At 37.0% G+C, this 18,925-nt stretch overlaps 1 protein-coding gene across 1 annotated transcript; it reads left to right on the top strand.

Moving 5' to 3' along the window:
- Positions 1 to 17,479: 17,479 nt before the first annotated feature.
- sstr1b (somatostatin receptor 1b) lies at positions 17,480 to 18,595 on the top strand (the record flags this gene model as incomplete). Its single annotated transcript, XM_081391538.1, has 1 exon — positions 17,480 to 18,595. The coding sequence occupies one exon, from the start codon at positions 17,480 to 17,482 to the stop codon at positions 18,593 to 18,595; it is 1,116 nt and encodes a 371-aa protein (XP_081247664.1).
- Positions 18,596 to 18,925: the final 330 nt, after the last annotated feature.

Raw genomic sequence — 18,925 nt, 5'->3', positions numbered from 1 at the left:
CACATTTCTTGAAACTGCTTAAACACATTTCTTGAAACTATGCCTCATATTCTCAAAACAGTAAACACAAATTCCCCAAACATCCTATTTTCAGGTCAAAATGAAGCTCTACACTCAAAACCATTCACTCTTGCTGAAAAACCAAACTTTGCCCTCAGACATCACACACAAGCCCTCACAAACACACACACACACACACACACGACTACATAGTCTTACACACTGGTGCAATACATTCAAAACAACATTTCCAAAGACATCGGCAACTAGAGTGGCAATGCTCGTCTCTTTGGCCTTCCCCTTCACCTTCCTCATCCTCTTCCTCCACTCCCATCTTCCTCCTCCTCCTCCTATAATAAACACCATAAGCTGTCCGAAGACACTTCAGGTTATGCACTGGCCCTTGCTTCAACTGGCCGCTCCCCAAACACAAACACCAAAATGGACCAAATAACATCCTAGAGAGACGTATATAATTATGAAATAATAAAATATAGGGCTAAATCGCCATGTATTACATTCAAATGGGCTACATTGCCGTGGTTTATACCAATAAGGGTTTAATTTTTTGAAAAAACGAAGGGTAGGTTTTAGTGCAGATGTGGTGAGGGGCATATAACCCACGTCTATATGGACGTAGGGAGACATTCGACGTCACACTGGACGGAGAAAAAATGATTCAGCTCCTCAACATCATGTCCCAACAATGATGGAGGCCATTTTAACCAACTCAACGCCTGTATGGGCAAAGAGAAAGCTCTGCTACATCACCCACACTCAAAATGATGGCAGCTGTACTCATTTTTACGGTTTTGTGTCATTCAGGCATGCTCTCGCGACGTCCTCAACCTCTTCCTTCATGTCTTTCTGGATCCATCGTTCCAAAACCCAATGAACTGACTCTGGCCCTTTTATCTATCTAATGAAGGTTCTGATTGGTGTGTGATCTTGGGTAATTGTGTGCTAAATGAGCTGAAGCTGTGCTGACACGAGTTAACAATGTTGAATGCTAGTGCTTTCTAAATGACAACATGGTGTAGGCAATTAGAAATGAAGGGATTTGTGTGTGGAGTTTTGCAGTGACAGTTCAACTAATCTGACAGGGGAATAGCGTTTATAGTTTAGGGAAATGGGTGTGCTTTTTGATATATGGCGTTATGGTTTTGAAATTTTTGTTCAAAAGTCTGGTTATAGTGTTTAAGCAATCAAGAAAAACTGTAATGATCGCGTTAGCTTATGTGCGTCAGTGCTTCTATTGCTGCTGCTACTTCGCCTGTGTTTTGATCTGATTCAGTAGGCTACTCTTTAAGATACGTCTTGCTGGCCGCAGACAGATTCTATTGGGATTCCTGGAAAATTACATCAATGGAGGGGAAAGCGATAGGTACCATATTGCTTGTTACCAAGCTTGTTTCTGGCACAAGAATAAAAAATAGGCTTAATTGCATTTTTTAAAGGTAGGCTTAATTGCATTTTTTTTTTTGTCTCACAATTCCGAGTTTACATCTCGCAATTCTGACTTTTTATCTCAGAACTGTGTGGTGTAAAGTTGTAATAAAGTCAGAATTGTGTGATATAAGTCACAATTGCGTGTTTTAAAGTCAGAAGTGTGATATAACTCTTCTGAGGAAAAAGTCAGTATTTTTTTCCATAGAATTGGACTTTATAACTGGCAAATTGCGAGTTTATATCTTACAATTCAAGATCAGAATTGCGAGATATAAACTCGCTATTGTGAGAAAAAAGTCAGAATCGCAAGTTTATTTCTCGCAACTGTGACTTTATATCTCACAATTCTGACTTTATGTCTTGCAATTCAGAGAAATAAACTCGCAATTGTGAGATAAAAAGTCGCAATTATCTTGTTTTATTCTGTGGCGGAAACAAGCTTCCATTGATAGGCCAATCATTTTTTCAGATCATGAGAAACAATTTTAGTCAAGTATGTCCAAACTTTAAGACTGAAAGATAATGCAAGTAGTATTTGTAATAATTTGCTCTAAAAACGAAGCCAAAGGAGATTGTTTTTCATTCTGAAGACTATAGTGGAAAGCATTGAATACCTGCAATGAAACCGCCAACACTTTTCCATTAGTTCAGGTAATGTGCACTTACCGGCCTATAGCTGCATTACACACACAATGTAAACACCTGGACTCTTATTGTTGAATGCTGAGCATTTAGACACCTGATGTGAAGAGGATCACATCTGATCAATCCTGATAAGACCACACATGTGGGCTGTTTGCTGTCGACACAAAGAGTGAACAGACACATTTAACTAATTGTTGCAATGGTAAATAAAACCTCACTTACCTGCTACAGCCACTTTCCATCACAGTATGTGACGGCTAGAACGGAAACAAAACAAATACATAAATCAGGGCTTTTCATACTTAACCAAGATTTTCTCCAATATAGTCCACTTGAAGGAGTGAATGAAAACAACGGACAATGAAGGGCTGCTGCTTTTTCATAGTTTGAGCTTGCCGTTTAATAATCATTTGAAACTTAGCAAAAAGGCAGCTCCAGGACACTTTGGACCAGCGGTTTGTAAAATGGATGGATTGATTCGGTTGGCGAGACACGGGAATTCACTCGGCGTGACCCTCACAGTGTATTATGGGTATTCTCTAACCAGTTGAGTGTACACGCTCGTTATTGCGGTGCATTATGGGATCGAATGAGTGCACTCGGTAACATCCGCTATTTCGGACACCGCTACTAATGGCCGTCCCTTCAAATAGTGCAGAGGCCGTCTGACTCTCAACTTCACATACTTTTGAAAATCCAGTTTAGTTGGTCCCGAGAAGCGCTCATTGTCACAGATATAAACACGATGGCTTTCTTCTTCCACGAGAGGGTTTGGCGTCACAATGGCTTTGTTTCCAGGTGGAGCGTAAAAAAGGCGACCCACACGTCTCCTGGAAATCCTGTAGAATTCAACCGGAATCAGGTGACGACTTCAAAACTCCTGAAGAGTTTCCAATTTTGTGTGCCATATGCATCAGACATTCAGCCAATGGTCCGTCTGAGGCTGAGACTAGACTGAGTACATGGACTGATTGATAAATGGTGTTGACATATGCCTTCAGGTTATTAGTGAACTAAAGGTGAGCTTGTATTTTGCTGTACACATGCCCCAATATTTATTTTTGGTTGATTATCTTAAGCAGGAAAATTGTGAAGAGAAATTAATTGTGAACTAAATAACATTAGCAAGACACAATTACATTTTATAATGGTACTTTTCTTGGTTTTCATAAGCCATATCATATTATGGTGATCATATGATCTTGTGTTGTTATCATGGAATGACCATATGTTATCATAACACCTCCTATGAACATGTTACCGTTACCTGAAAATTAAATGAAAATTAATTTATGTCTTGCCATGCATGGTATTTTTATTTTTTGTTAGACTTTTATGTTACTTCATTCCAAAGCGTAATTTTGCACATCGGAAAAAACACGCCAGCTGTTAACAACTGTATGGAATGAATCAAAATGACCCAAGAACTGGATATTTTTAAAAGTTTGCATTCATGAGGCATCATGCGTAAACATACTTAGACACGCTAATTGTTGTATAACCTTGATGTCAGCACATTTAAAAGGTTCTGTTCTTCAGATAAAGGTGAGGAGATGTTTTGTGCATGTACCGAGCATTTCTTCATACTTTTATAAGGCAGGAACGTCTTACCTGAGTGTACTGAAAGCATGAATTATTGGAATGCATACTTCTATTCAGTATTGAACAGCTCACACACTGACACAACTCACACAAGCATGACACAATGACAGGGTCAAGATCAATTTGAAGCGTGACTGCTTTACGTATTGATGCAGGTATGAATGCTAGCGCATCAGTGCACTTATGGTTCAACTACATGGACATATTCAGCTAAAAATACACCATACCATCAATTCCTTTGCACTCAGTATTAAAGGACATCTGCACGCCTGTTAAAAACCATAATTTTCTGCACCTGACTGCAGTTACACTCCATTAACTGATACAAAATCCTCAGTGGTGCAGAAAACGTGCCACATTGCCAAGGCAATCATTTATGGTTGCTTTCTAGACTTCAAAAATGTTGCATTTATCTGATGAAATCCATTGCAATGTGTTGTATGAATACAATGAACTAACACACTGGGAATGAATGCCTTTTCTTCCCTATAGGACATACAGAGAGGGTGGCTTTCCATCAGGTTTTATATTAAATAATAGCATAGATATGTTCCCGTTGACTAATCAGAATCAATCCAGAGAATCATGAAGTAAAAAAGAAAAATGTTTTAAGTTTTGTCACATTTATGATATGCTTCTCCTTCTCCACTGTGATCCACAACCGCACATTGCAATTCTGCAGCACACATTTCAGGAACTGGTTTTGACTGTTATACTCATTACTACCACATAAAGACTTAATTATTATTATTATTTAGTGAAGGGGAAAAATAGCTTAAACGTTGGATGAAAAGCCAAGATAGTAAAAATGCACATAAAACACATATGCGCTCAACCAGGGGCCGTTCTAGGCCCTTTTTTGTCTGTTGTCTCAGCCCTCCCAAAACTAGAATTGCTTATCTGATGGATCGGCCATCCTGCTTCCTCAAGAAAGTTGATCATTTTCATGTGTTTTTGAGTCTTTTCAGTTTAAACATTCAAGTGATTTTCAGCCATTCAAGCGTAAGACGCTGTTCTTCTTGAGCAAACACACACACAAAATTATATAAAAATTCCCATCTTGACGAGTATCCACGTAAACACAGATGGTTATGTCTTAAGTGACATAAACTTGTCCATGTCTTAAGGAACGTAAACATTTAAGAATCTGGCAATATAACAGATCCGTGCATTTATGTCTTAAAGTGACAGCAGCCTCATTCTTTTACCTTCTGTTTCCTATGTTTATGATGTTAATCAAACAACAACAACAAAAGAGACAATCACTCACTGCTCTTTACTTCTGTAGCTTTAATAAGTATCTGTGTATATTTAATTCATACAGTCATACAGTTTCCACAAGCATGCACTGGAAAGTACTGTTTGTTGATTTTTGTCTCTTTGTTCTCTTGTATTTATTTGTGCTTGTCACTTATTTATTTGTTCTTATTGACCATTTACTTGAACTTTATATTAGTTAGGTTATTGTTTTTTTGCTGTGATCGTAAATTGGAATCAAGAATTTTTTTTAATGTTGGTATGGGAAGGTTAACATAGCTAAAAAAAAAATAGCCGCGTTTCCATAACCGTTCAAATTGCGCAAATTGAAACTGCGAATTGAAATACGACCAATAGAAACACGTAAATTTTGCAAAAACTCCCATGTATCCAAAAAAGTTTACGCTCATATGAGGTGGTTTTTCAGGCAATTCGAAAAAGGAATATTTCACAAAACTGCAATGGAAACAGTTTTTTTTTTTTTTCACATTTACAGGTCACCTGGCGTACGTGAATGTCGATCATTCTTTAAAGATGACTCGGTATGTTTGGACAGAAGACGAGATAGAGTTCTTTATTAAACTCATATAAGACAAATGTATTACGGGAATACTGGATTCAAAGAAATGTCACAATTTACCTTATCAAACAGATGAAACACCCAGAAACACCTCATAATGCTTAGATAACACGCCTACATCTCATCAATTTTAAAATAATGATATTTACGTAGGCTAAACCAAACTCCGTTGCCATGATTTTTTTTAATGACTTATCGCTAGAGGAAAAAAATACGTTTTAGTTGCATAACATCGGTTAATGGAAACGCTGTCATTTCACAATAGTTTTTTATCGACATTTAGAAAAATTCGCAAAAGTTTTACGCAAATCTGTAATGGAAAAGCGGCCAATGAAAGCCATAACATTATATAGGCTATTTAGGCTATTTAGACGGGGCCAGTGAATGTAACTGTCTGATCTAAAAAAAAACAAAAAAAAAAACATATATATATATATATATTGTATTTTTTTTTTTTTTTTTGCTAATAAAAATTAGTAGGCTACTTGTTAATAATAATGATATGATATTTTTCTGTTAGTCAAACAGAATACGTGTACGGACTTGAACTGTACTTCAAAAAGACTGGTATCATTATATCATGTACTAATGTAAGTATCATAGGCTTCTTTTCACTTACTGTAAAAGACTTAGTGGTGACAGTTTAAAGAGGCAGTGGTCTCTTTCTACACAATCTCACTGAGGGCCTGGTTAAAACCAGACCATTCTCAGTAGTAACTGAGTTATGGTCTGGCAAAGCTTAAATAATAACTCATTTCCAAAGGGGCGTCACCAACGGACGTCGCTCAAATGCCTCTGGACACAATTGGATAGACCTAAAACCAATCAGAGCGATCGCCATTGTGTAAAGCCCGCCTCAACGTTTCTGATTGGTGCCACGATTTCGCCGGATTAGAAATGGGCTTGAATGAGCTCTTTGCCAGACTACTTTCAGAGCAAATCTAAATTTGCCGGAAGTTGTCTGGGTTTTATGAGGGCCTATGTGTGGGTCAAATATGGACAAACCAAACTGTAGGTTAAATTTTTTAAACCAACAGTTAGGTTTGTCCATTTTTTTTGTCACTATACATACTGAATGTAAAGCAATACCAATCCTCTCTCACGTTTTCCGCAGACACGCATTTTATTTATTTGGTCATGGCATTTCCAGTATGATACAATTTTTTTTGTTTGTTTACTAAGTTATATGATGAATAGAATACTGAATTTATGACAAGGGTTTATCTGAAATTGGTAACAAAATCCAATCAGCCACAAGAGTATTGGCATCATGAGAAAGACAGAATTCTTGTAGTGAAATGGCATTTTTCAATTATAGCCTATAACAGATTCATTCGATTGAAGGGGATTGATTCATACAAACTGCACAAGAGCAGACTGATGTTAAACACAGTGCTTAAAAAATATAATCTTCAACGGCACAACATGAAAATTCATCTGAGAAAATCTCCTGAATTAGTATTTGTATTTGTACCACTCTGTGTGTCTACTGGTCTAATGCAGCTTTGGTTAAAGTATCTAGGCACAATCATAAATCCTACACATTTTCTAGGAATTCTGAAAGGTTACCGCTGAGCATAATCTAATGTATTTGCTTTTATTATTTCAGTAAGTCCAAACATGCTTCGTGTTCTCTGAGCGCAGCTCTGATAATGCTATAAGCCTGAGGGAGAGCCTCTAAGACATTAACGTGTGTCAAGAAAAACATGTACAAATATGCCAAGAATGATTTTATGAATAAATGATGAAAAACATCATTTCATTAGTTATGACAATATACCCCATTAAACCAGTGCTTTATATCAGCCATTCATTATTAATGCAACATCACATAGCATTAAATGGATCTAAAAGGCTTGAGTTTTTTCTTCTTCTGTAAATTCAGACCTTGAATTGACACACGACACGAAGCAATGCATGCAAAAACATCAGTGCTATAAATGTGGACAAAAAGATCGTTGAAGCACTTTGTGCTTCATAAACAAAAATGGAATAACCTCCATGATTTAATTAAAATTCAGTTTAATGATTTATGAACATTATGAATCAAAGCAAACGAAGCAACCCGACCTGTCAAATTCCAAAAAGGAAAAAGAAAAAAAGTAGATACAGCTTTATTTCAATTATTTTCTTAGTCAAAATATATAAAATAAGATATGATTCACTGAAAATATTCCATCACTGAGCATTGGTTCTCACTTGCATATATGATGCACAAATGGTCTCTTTGTTTCGTTGTCATATGCCCACTTTTTTGTGTTTGTTACCATAAGAGAAAACTTGCAAATTAAAAAAAAAAATTTGACAAGAAAAACTGGCACCTAAGAATATAATTTTGACAGAAAAAACACAATTTTCACAGTTTAATATCCAACTGTCCACAGCCGCCCACTGCCATTATCTTTATCCATTTTCTTACATCCTGAAGACAACCAAAAGAACACCTAACAATCATTCATGAAAGGATAGTTTGAAGCTTTCAAATAAATGGGTTTCAATGCACCTTGGCACAATAGGTTTCAGGTGAAGGTAGACGATCAATACAGATCAGATAGAGCAAAAAGAAAGGAGAGTTTGCTGTGTTTGTCCCGAAAATAGAATAAATGTGTATGTAATGAGACAGAAAGATTAGAGGGAGGATGGAGAGAGAGCGAGAGAGAACACACAGACGGAGAGAGAGAGAGAGAGAGAGAGAGAGTGCACATATGAGAGCACAACCACTGGAATCAAGGAGAATCTGTGATGGCATCGCATGAACGAGGGGGAGAGAGAGAGACAGAAGGAGACGGAGAGAATTAGAGACAGAATGAGTGAGACAGAAAGGCAATAAAGGGTTGGACGGATGAAAGAGCTGGAGACGAGAAGATGCTCAGCTTTATCATGAGGACGATACTGAGCAACCTGCACAAACAGACTGACATATCAGCAGCTGACCAACACAACTCTTCTCATCGCGATCACAACAGGTAAAGAAAACTACAGTATCTCTATACTAAACTCTACACATTATGAGCTATTTTAAACAGAAATGAAGATTGAGTTATTGCCGAGTTAACGATCCATGATTTACACAATTTAGTATTTACATTTATGCATTTTGGCGGATGCTTTTATCCAAAGCGACTTGCACTGCACTTCAAGGTTCACACATTTATTTTCTTATCAATTCTTGCTTTCCCTGGGAATCGAACCCATGACCTTGACGTTGCAAGCGCCAACACTACAGGAAAGCAACTGTATAGTATTGATTTTATCCTTCAACAACTTACATGTGAGGGAAAAAAACACTTATGAACGATGCTGATTTTATGTCTATGGATTGATCTGAGAACACAATGGACAAGAGGACACAATGTTTTAGACCTGTAACTACAGTATGTGTAGAGAGAGCAAGCAGTTTCCTTTATAAGCATCAGAAACAGGTGCATATACACCTGGAAACACAATATATATTTTCTAAAAACACTATGTATATATATGTTTATTTCCATGTTTCTCAACCTTTATTGTCTTCATCTTTAATACCAAATGGGACCAGAAATGTTTCTCTGAACTCATTTACTGGATATCATTTTGCATTATTATTATTAAAGTGTCCATTATTACACTGATTCACTTGTAAACTGACTGTCTCTCGCATGTTTTGACAGTTATGCGGGGAACTGTTTCTGACATTTTGTCATTGTGAAGAAGAGAAAGATATTATTCAAGATTATTTTAATCTGCTTATACGGTCCTACGATTTTATTTGAAGTCATCATTTCCGTCAAACCCCTTTGCACAGCCGTGGCTGTGAGTCACCAAGATCTGCTAAAGTGGACGGCGTCACTCTCATCTACACTCTTAAAAAGAATGGTTCTTTACTGGCATTGATGGTTCCAAAAAGAACCTTTAATATCCCATGGAACCTTTTCATCAGTCCTTTGATTCTTTAGATGTTCTTCACACTAAGAAAAATGGGTTCTTTTAAGGACGGTTTACTGAGAGGTTCTTTGGGGAACCAAATTCAGTTCTTTGATGACTTCACTGCAAAAACCGTCTTTTGGAACCTTTCATTTTAAGAGTGTATTAGCAGTAATAATGTGTTAAAAGCCTGATCAGATGCTCCAGCTGCAGTGAAATTACTGACCTCTTATGTAAATACTTGTCTGGAAGACTTTAAAGGAGATTGAAACGTGTTATATATATCATCTCACTTTAAATATGAAGACTCTTTCAAAGTTTGAATATTCCCAAAGCTATTTGTGTTTGTAAATTCAACCATAAATCAGTATATTTAAATTTAAATTAAATTTTCAAATGAGTTCTTATGTTAATTTAAGTGGTTAATCAGTAGTTCATTTAAAATATTAATGTTGAGTGATTTCGGCATGCTCAAACTTAATTTGAGCTCATTTTGCGCAGTTAGGAACAAGTTTGCAATATAATTGGTGCATATAATTGTTAGTGTGTACTTGAAAGCTGAAAAATGAATATCTGCTGCTGCTGCTTAAAGGAAGCATGAAAGTAGAAATGTGTGTGTCCAATGAATGAACCACAGGAGGTCTGATTAACTGCAAGTCTCATTAGACTGAATAACTGTACAAACTACTGGCTCACATCGACCTCTTCTGCTGTTACGCTAGAACAGATCTTTTAAAACAGACAGGCAAGGACCGATAAGGTGAAAATGGAAATCTATCGTGTCTGTAACATCTCACCACACAGATCAAATCAGACGTTTTAATACAAGCAGTAAAACAAAGCAGTGAAGTTCCTGATCTGGTGTCTCCATGAATCACATTAATCGTCTGTTCCAAGGACAACAACCTGATTAAACGTGCATACACTATCCAGAGCTTGCAGGAAGGACAAGTCATAATGTCTTTTGGACAAATATTTCTATCCGTAGTAATGATTTTTGTAGGCCTACATATGAGACCAAGTATAGGCTATTGTTTAAAGATAAATAGAATTGAAAATAGGATTGTAAAATGATAAATCATGCTCACTAATAATATATATATTCTCAAATATCTATCTATCTATCTATCTATCTATTGTAAATACAAATATTATTATTTTTATTGTTGTGAGGTTACATTTACAATGGTCATATATACATGATAAAACTAAATTTAACAATAATCATTTATATGATTACATTTAATATATATATATATATAATATAAAATATATAAACATAAGCTATATATATATATACATTTTTAATGTTTTTAAAGAAGTCTCTTATGCTCACATAAAAAAACAGTAATATTGTGAAATATTATTAAAATTAAAATGTTCTATTTTAATATATTTTAAAATGTAATTTATTCATGATGATGTAAAAGCTGAATTTTCAGCATCATTACTCCAGTCTTCAGTGTCACATCATTAAAATATGCTGATTTGATGCTCAAGAAACATTTCTGATTATTATCAATGTTGAAAACAGTTTTGTAAAAAAATTGATGAATAGAAAGTTCAAAAGAACAGTACTTATCGTAAAATAGAAAGCTTTTGTAACATTATACACTGTTCAAAAGTTTGGGGTCAGTAAATTTTTTTATAATTTTTTTGGGGGGTCAATACTTTTATTCAGCAAGGAAGCATTAAATTGATCAAAAGTTACAGTAAAGACATTTATAATGTTACAAAAGATTATATTTTAAAAAAAAATTCTATTCATCAAATAATCCTGAAAAACTAATTGTACACAACTGTTTTAAAGATTGATAATAATAATTAATGTTTTTTGAGCATCAAATCAGCATATGATTTCTGAAGGGTCATGTGACACCGAAGTATTGATGCTGAAAATAGGAACAATTCACAGGAATAAATTACATTTTAAAACAGTTATTTTTAATTGTCGTAATATCTGACATTATTATTATTATTATTATTATTATTTTATCAAATAAATGCAGCATTGGTGAGCAGAAGAGACTTATTTTAAAAACATTGAAAATCTTACAGATCCCAAACTTTTGAACGTCTGTATGTGTGTGTGTGTGTGTGTGTGTGTGTGTGTGTGTGTGTGTGTGTGTGTGTGTGTGTATCAATGTACAATGTCAACCAGCAACTAACAGATTTTAAATCACATATACAGTAGTTCAGTGCTCAGCGAAGTAACAAGTATCCTGATCTTCACTGACCCTACATTATTAAAAACAATATATTTCACGTTATGTCGGTAAACAGCAATGTACACACAGCAATTTACTTGTTTTGAATGACCTTTGAGTATAGACTAAAGTCCTCCTGATGTTGCCACAAGGTGGAGACTGTGAGTTTACTTAACAAACGTTTTAAATGCACACATCAGAATGTGGTTTCATCGATCACTTTCATTCTCTCTTGTGACTGTACACTAACTAAATAAAATACACTCCCTCCAAAAGACAGTACAAGAGTTGAGTGCTGTGTTTGCATGAGTGAAACAGACGTGACAGGGGTACAAACACAGAGATGGGCTTTTAATATTCCTCGATGCAGCTCGCGTTTTCAGACTGATTCTATGATCAAATGGTGCAAATAAGCAACACAATAACACGTGACAGCCAATGCTCTCCTTTTGTCCCTCTTTTCCACACTCACTCACTCACTCACTCACTTTAGCAATGTGCGCCACAAATTGCCCAACAATTGTTCCATTATGGTAATAATAATTAGGAGAGTGTGGAAATTGCATTCAAATTTCAAACGACAAAAAGTAATAGCTTAACATCACAACACAAGACCTCAGAGAAGAAAAGACGCAGACCTTTAACAGGGAAAAATAAAACAGTCCTTCAGAAAATCTATAGATTTTATAGGGCATTTCAAGACCAACACACACGCACGTGCACACACACACACACACACACACACACACACACACACACACACGCGAGTTGGATTAACGGGAGTCAATCCTAAAGGTCTGAAGCACTGTCTTTGTTTATGGCCCTTTTAGTATAGCCTACAATGAAACAGACACACCAGAAAAATACACATCACCATCCTTTTACATGTAGGCCTACTTTAAAGGGGTGGTTGATTATGATTTCACTTTTTTAACTTTAGCATAAACAACGTCTGCAAAGTTACGAAGCTCAAAGTTCAAAGCAAAGGGAGATATTTGCTTTTAAAGAAATCGCTTTTTAAGGACTATAACAAACGGCCGGTAGGGACTACACGACATTCCTCCCTGGTTAGTGATGTCACCAACCCTAGAATTTACATAAACCCCGCCCCCTGAACATGATTTATAGATTATCAAGACAGAATATGCTAATCAATGACTAAAAGATAACTACACATACATAAACTCATCAACTAACCATTCAGAAACGTCCTGTTGCTTCTACATGTTGTCACTTCTTCTTGAGTCTCTCCATCATTATCTGAATCTGGTTTGAACATAAAAGGCTAAAAGTTTTTGAAATTATCAGTGCATGTCTTTGTGAGTGCAAGCTGTTGAGGCTCCGCCCTCTGTGCCGGGAGCAGCAGCTCATTTGCATTTAAAGGAACAGACACAAAACAGTGCGTTTTTGCTCACCCTCAAAAAGTGTCAATTTTAACATGCTATATAAAAATATCTGTGGGGTATTTTGAGCTAAAACTTCACATACACACTCCGGGGACATCACAAATTATTTTACATCTTGTGAAAAGGGCAATATACCACCCCAAGAGTGATATAGCCTATTCACATACTACAGCCACTCGCTCTTGTTTTACCCAAATGCTTTGAGTTCAGTAAGAGGTGCTAAAAGCATCATGTCACATTTGTCTAAAAATGACTCCTGTGTTTTGCACTCTCAATTGTATTCAGACCCTTTATTACGTTCATATTAGTGTTTCAACTAATGTCACATTCTTGCAAAACACGGTGCATTTGTGGGAGGGTGACAAAAATAGGATGCATTTGTAAATTAGGCTTTACAAATATTAATTGCAATAACAACCCTTGAAACCAATTTGCTTTGCTTGCCATATAATTTTCACTTTATATTCACAGCGAAATCTAATTTTATACAGACTGGCTTGCAAAATAACATTAGCTGATCTTCAGCGCAGTTTTTTTCAAACTCAGATATTTTTACACTTTTAAAGTGTTTATTTGAGTAGGCACTAATGATTGGTTTTCAAACAACGCCTCTAATATGCACACTCGTTACATCATTTTTTTTTGAGTCATGACAACTTCGAAAGAAATTGTGTTCAACCAACAAACTGCATTGAGTTAGAGGAACTTAATTTATAACATATACACAAATATTTAAATTGATTTCTCAAAAGTTGTAGTTGTGAGTTGTAGGCCTGGAACCAGGTAATCTAATCTGTTTCACGGCTTTAGCACATGCTATGTGTAACTAATTTAGCATGTATTTTAATGAAAAAGATATTGCTTGTTGTCACTGGCATTAACACAGTCATTGCTTATAGAGTCAATGTAGAGTTTACCTTCATGCTGTCAAACTCTTCAGCACAATGATTACTGCAAAATTTTTACAGAACATTACAAAAAAAACATTACAGAAACTCTTTTAAATGCCAAATATAACAGCATTGAACACTAACAAGCCTTTCCCTTCAGTAAAAAAGCAAAAAACAAATAAAGTGACACTTAATTTCAATATTCATTCAAGTCCTATGCAAAGCATGCTACACTAGAATTAGAAAGTAACAAATCATGGTCCATTGCTGTGATTTAATCGAAAGGCTATTGAAAGAGACCAAGAAAAAGAGACCTTCAATATATTTGGACAGTTTTGAAAATTGAAAATGTATAGAAAAATGGTAAATTATGCTCATAATAACTTAGGATGTGTTTAAAAATGAATCAAAGCTGCAGAAAAAAAGTGAAGCTAGGTTGTGCCAAATCTTTTTTGTGCCTGATGGATACATCGCTTGAATTGACATTAAATCAAAAAGCTTGGTGAAAATGGTAAAACCGTTAAAATATATATATATATATATATATATATATATTTCTAAGAACTTTGCACTTTTATACTAGATTTTTCATTACTGTGTTACAAGTCATTACTGTGACCTCAGAGAGAGAGAGAGAGAGAGAGAGAGAGAGACTCTGTAGCTTGAGTAAAATGTCAGAGAACAGTATAATGGAGTTTCCCTCTCCACTGTGAACCCATTCTCACTTATTCTCTTTCCCTCTTTTTCCACTCCCTTGATCTTCCTCTCATATCTTTCATCATGAGCTCCTCCAGCATGTCTTAACTCACACTCGGTTGTATGTGTGAGACGGTCCACCTGTGACCTGCTCCTCTTTCACAATCCTTCTTTTTTATTTCACCATGTTCTCTGCTCCTGCTGCTTCTCACTGTTTGTGTATCTGTATCTGCTCAAGGTCCATTTCCCCATCACAATTTCCTTTTCAACTGTTTTAGTGTCATCCTCATTTCTATTCCATCCCATGCTTCTTTAAGCCTTTACTATATGACCAAAAGAACACATCACATGACAGACATGAAATGTCCATTGCTTCTTGAAAAGGCTTTTGCTTTGGCATGAGCAGTAGGTGCCCTTATGGATATTACCGCAGTAATGCACTACTTACCGGGCAATAGAGCTCTGAAATGGTTTGTAAATAATGTAATTTCTCTTTCTCCTTCATTTGATAAATAACGGTTAAGTATGTATCATTAAAGCACAGAATCTTTTTTTTTTTTGTGCTTATATCTGGTATATTGTATTATATAGTATCTTTGGAGTCCTTTCAATTAAAAAACACATTTGAGTCATGTCACATTTATTAATATACAATAGCACTTACAATACAAAGCAGCTTCACTGTATAAGCAGGAGGAAAAATTCATCAATAGTGAAAAATTCATTTCAGCTCAAATCATTATTCAGCTCAAGTCAGTTCAATGTTGATTCAATTCAGTTCGGTATGTGTAGTTTCTAAGAAAAGTTTCTTTTCTTTTTTTAAGATATTGAAAGCAGCAAAATATTGAAAGCAAAGAATGAGGGTGAGCCTGGGTGGTTATTTTCCTAAAGAAAAAGAAAATGTTCGGGCTAAAAATACAAGTGCAATTTAGACCTATTTTGGCATAGAAATGGCTTAAAATGACTGAAAAATGCCCCCTAGGATAAAAACACACCATGGCATGGATTGTTATAAGCAATAACAGAACTGGGCGCTTGGAATCATCCAGATTTAGCAAAACGTTCCATCTTTCAAAATGGATCTTTATCTCTCAGTTTGAAACTGTAAAACCGAATGGCAGGGGAGAAAACGAGCTTTATTTATCTGTGCTGAAAATTCTGCTCGCATGCAGTTTCGGTTGTTTTCTTCAGCATTAGCTGTTTTTATACATTACAAAGCCATTTGTATTCCAAACCATTCGTATTATTAGCTTGCCAGATTTGTGCTTGACACTGCATTTGCCTTGTGGATGATCAGGGGCACGACGAGCTGCACAGCTTGAGCTGTGAGGAGGGGCAGGGGTTTGTGTTTTCTCTCCTCTCCTTTTCATTACTTTCTCATTTAGTTGGCACCACCATGGCCGAGTCCTACCGCAGGATGTTTGCTCTTTGTGAGCAAACAGACTGATGTCAAAGGTGTCTCGGCATCTTCACGTCTTGTAATTGAACAGGGCTGAGAGAACCTTCACACATACTCATGCATCCACAATCACAAGGATGACAAGAACATCTCACTTCTAATCTCTGAATCCATTTTATAACCAGAGCAAATAAATGTAGACACACACAGTCAGACATGGATGAACTGGTATCTCAAAACCGAATTATATATTTCCATTCAAATGCCTTAAATAAGATAAATTACTAAAATATTTATTTACTATACATTTCATTGCACTTTATTTCGATAGTCCACTTTAGGCATTCAACTAACTGTGAGTAACTTTGCAACTACATCTCAGCTAACTCTCATAAGAGTATTAGTAGACTGTTTGGTTAGGGTTTGGCTTAGTAGACTACATGTAGTTGAAAAGTAACTTATAGTAATGTCTCAAAATAAAGTGTAGACAGTAGCAGATATTAATCAGACAGTCTACTGATACTCTAATGACTGCTGGTTGACATGTAGTTGCAAAGTTACTCATTGCTAACAGAATGTCTAAAGTGGACCATTGAAATCAAGTGTTACATTTCAAATAATTTTGGTGAATATCTGGCAAATAATTATTTTAGTTCTAAGCATAAACCTCACCAAATGTTATTCGATTTATGGTTAAAAAAACTATTAGCAAATGGTGTAAAAATAATCAACATTAGGATTGCCATCAGTGCCTTTAACTAACAAGTTTTTTTTTTTTTTATAGGTCTTAATGACGCCTGGAGCAAGAAACATCAACAGGAGAAAGCAAACTGTGACAGACCTCTAAAACTTCAACTCTAGATGAACTCATTTTGATTCAACAATATGCTGGGGATCAATTCTCCACTGGGAGGTTGTTCTTGAGGCGATAGCACGTGGAGAGTAACATCGTAATACTTTGATTCACAGACTCAATTTCTTTTTAATGAGCTGGAATGCCTTTCCCCTGCCAAGAATGAGAAGTTGAAAGATGCTCAGTGAGCCGTGCCCTTCAACACCTGCACACCCTCATAGATGAGCTCAGGTTTGCTTGGGATTTGAAGAAGAATGCTCCTATTTAGAATTTTGCAGATGCAACAATTTCGCCTTCAGATTTAAATTTTTCTGCGTAGTATCTTCTGAGTTCTGAAGCTGAATCCATTAGAAGCTGGAGATGAGACTGCTGGGTCGACATAAGGACCTGACTATTGGTTTGGCACACAAAAATATTCAAGGACACTTGAAGGTTAAAGAAAAACAATTCATGGAGATATTCCATTTGTTTTATTGGTGACATTTTGAGAATGTCTGACTTTACAACATCATTAAGACATTGACTGGAAATCACAAACTGTGAGAGGCCCAATTTGGGCAAACATATCAAACACAATACAATACAATATAAAATGGCTGAGCTTGCTGGATACAATGGCAGCGAGAGCTTCATGCTCTCAACCGGTCTGCCTTTCAACTCGACTGGTGACTATGACTATTATGAATCTGAACCTGATGCTAGCAAGATCATCATTCCCTCCATCTATGCACTGGTGTGCTGTGTCGGTGTCACAGGGAACGCCATGGTCATCTACGTCATCCTCAAGTACGCCAAGATGAAGACGGCCACCAACATCTACATTCTCAATCTTGCCATCGCGGACGAACTCTTCATGTTGAGCGTCCCGTTCCTGGCGACCTCGGCCGCGGTGCACCACTGGCCGTTTGGCTCGCTCATGTGTCGTTTGGTTCTCAGCGTGGACGGCATCAACATGTTCACGAGCATCTTCTGCCTGACCGTGCTGAGCGTGGACCGCTACATCGCCGTGGTGCACCCCATCAAAGCGGCTCGCTACCGTCGCCCGACCGTCGCAAAAGTGGTCAACCTTTGCGTGTGGGTACTTTCGCTGCTTGTGATTCTGCCAATCATTATATTTGCAGACACGGTCCCGGCGCAGGACGGTGGAGTGGACTGCAACTTTCTATGGCCTGAGGCCTTGTGGTCGGAAGCGTTTGTGGTCTACACATTCCTACTGGGTTTTTTGGTCCCAGTAGCAGCCATTTGCATGTGCTACTGCTTGATCGTGGTGCGCATGCGAGCCGTGGGCCTCAAAGCGGGCTGGCTGCAGCGCCGGCGCTCTGAAAAGAAGATCACACGCATGGTGCTGCTGGTGGTCGCCGTTTTCGTGGTCTGCTGGATGCCGTTTTACATCGTGCAGCTGATCAGTGTTTTTTGCAAGCCGCCGGACCCCATGGTGACTCAGCTATTTGTCATTCTGAGCTACGCTAACAGCGGCGCCAACCCCATTCTCTACGGATTTGTGTCTGACAACTTCCGCCGCTCGTTCCAGCGTATCATCTGCTTCCGCTGGCTGGAGAACGGGCTGGATGCCGAGCAGGTGGACTATTGCGCTGTCGCCCTACGGCGTCAGACCACATGTGGCCCAAAGGACTTTCCAAAGGAGTGCTTAGCCTCCGACATGCTGTTTCGTAATGGAACCTGCACGTCCCGTACAACAACTCTGTGAGAGGCTAATCAGTGAGAGTGGTAGAGTTTAAAGGGATTGTTCACCACACTTACTTTCATGTCGATACAAATCTGTATGACTTTCTTTCTTTTGTGGAACAGAAAAGAAGGTGTTTTGAAGAACCTTTTAGTTACAACTGACTTCCATTGCTTGGACAAAAAAAAAAAAAAAGATGTTCCACAGAGGAAAGTAAGGAATGTTTAAAACGAAATGAGGGTAAGGATGACAGAATTCATTTTTGGGTGAACTATACCTTCATTACTTCATTCATTGAGACATGGAGTGTAGTACCAACTGCCAACTGAATGTTACACTGGCTGAGAGCTCATA

Source organism: Scardinius erythrophthalmus (assembly GCF_964197995.2).
Source record: "Scardinius erythrophthalmus genome assembly, chromosome: 2".
Taxonomy (NCBI): Eukaryota; Metazoa; Chordata; class Actinopteri; order Cypriniformes; family Leuciscidae; genus Scardinius; species Scardinius erythrophthalmus.
This window is presented reverse-complemented; position numbering and strand designations above follow the sequence as displayed.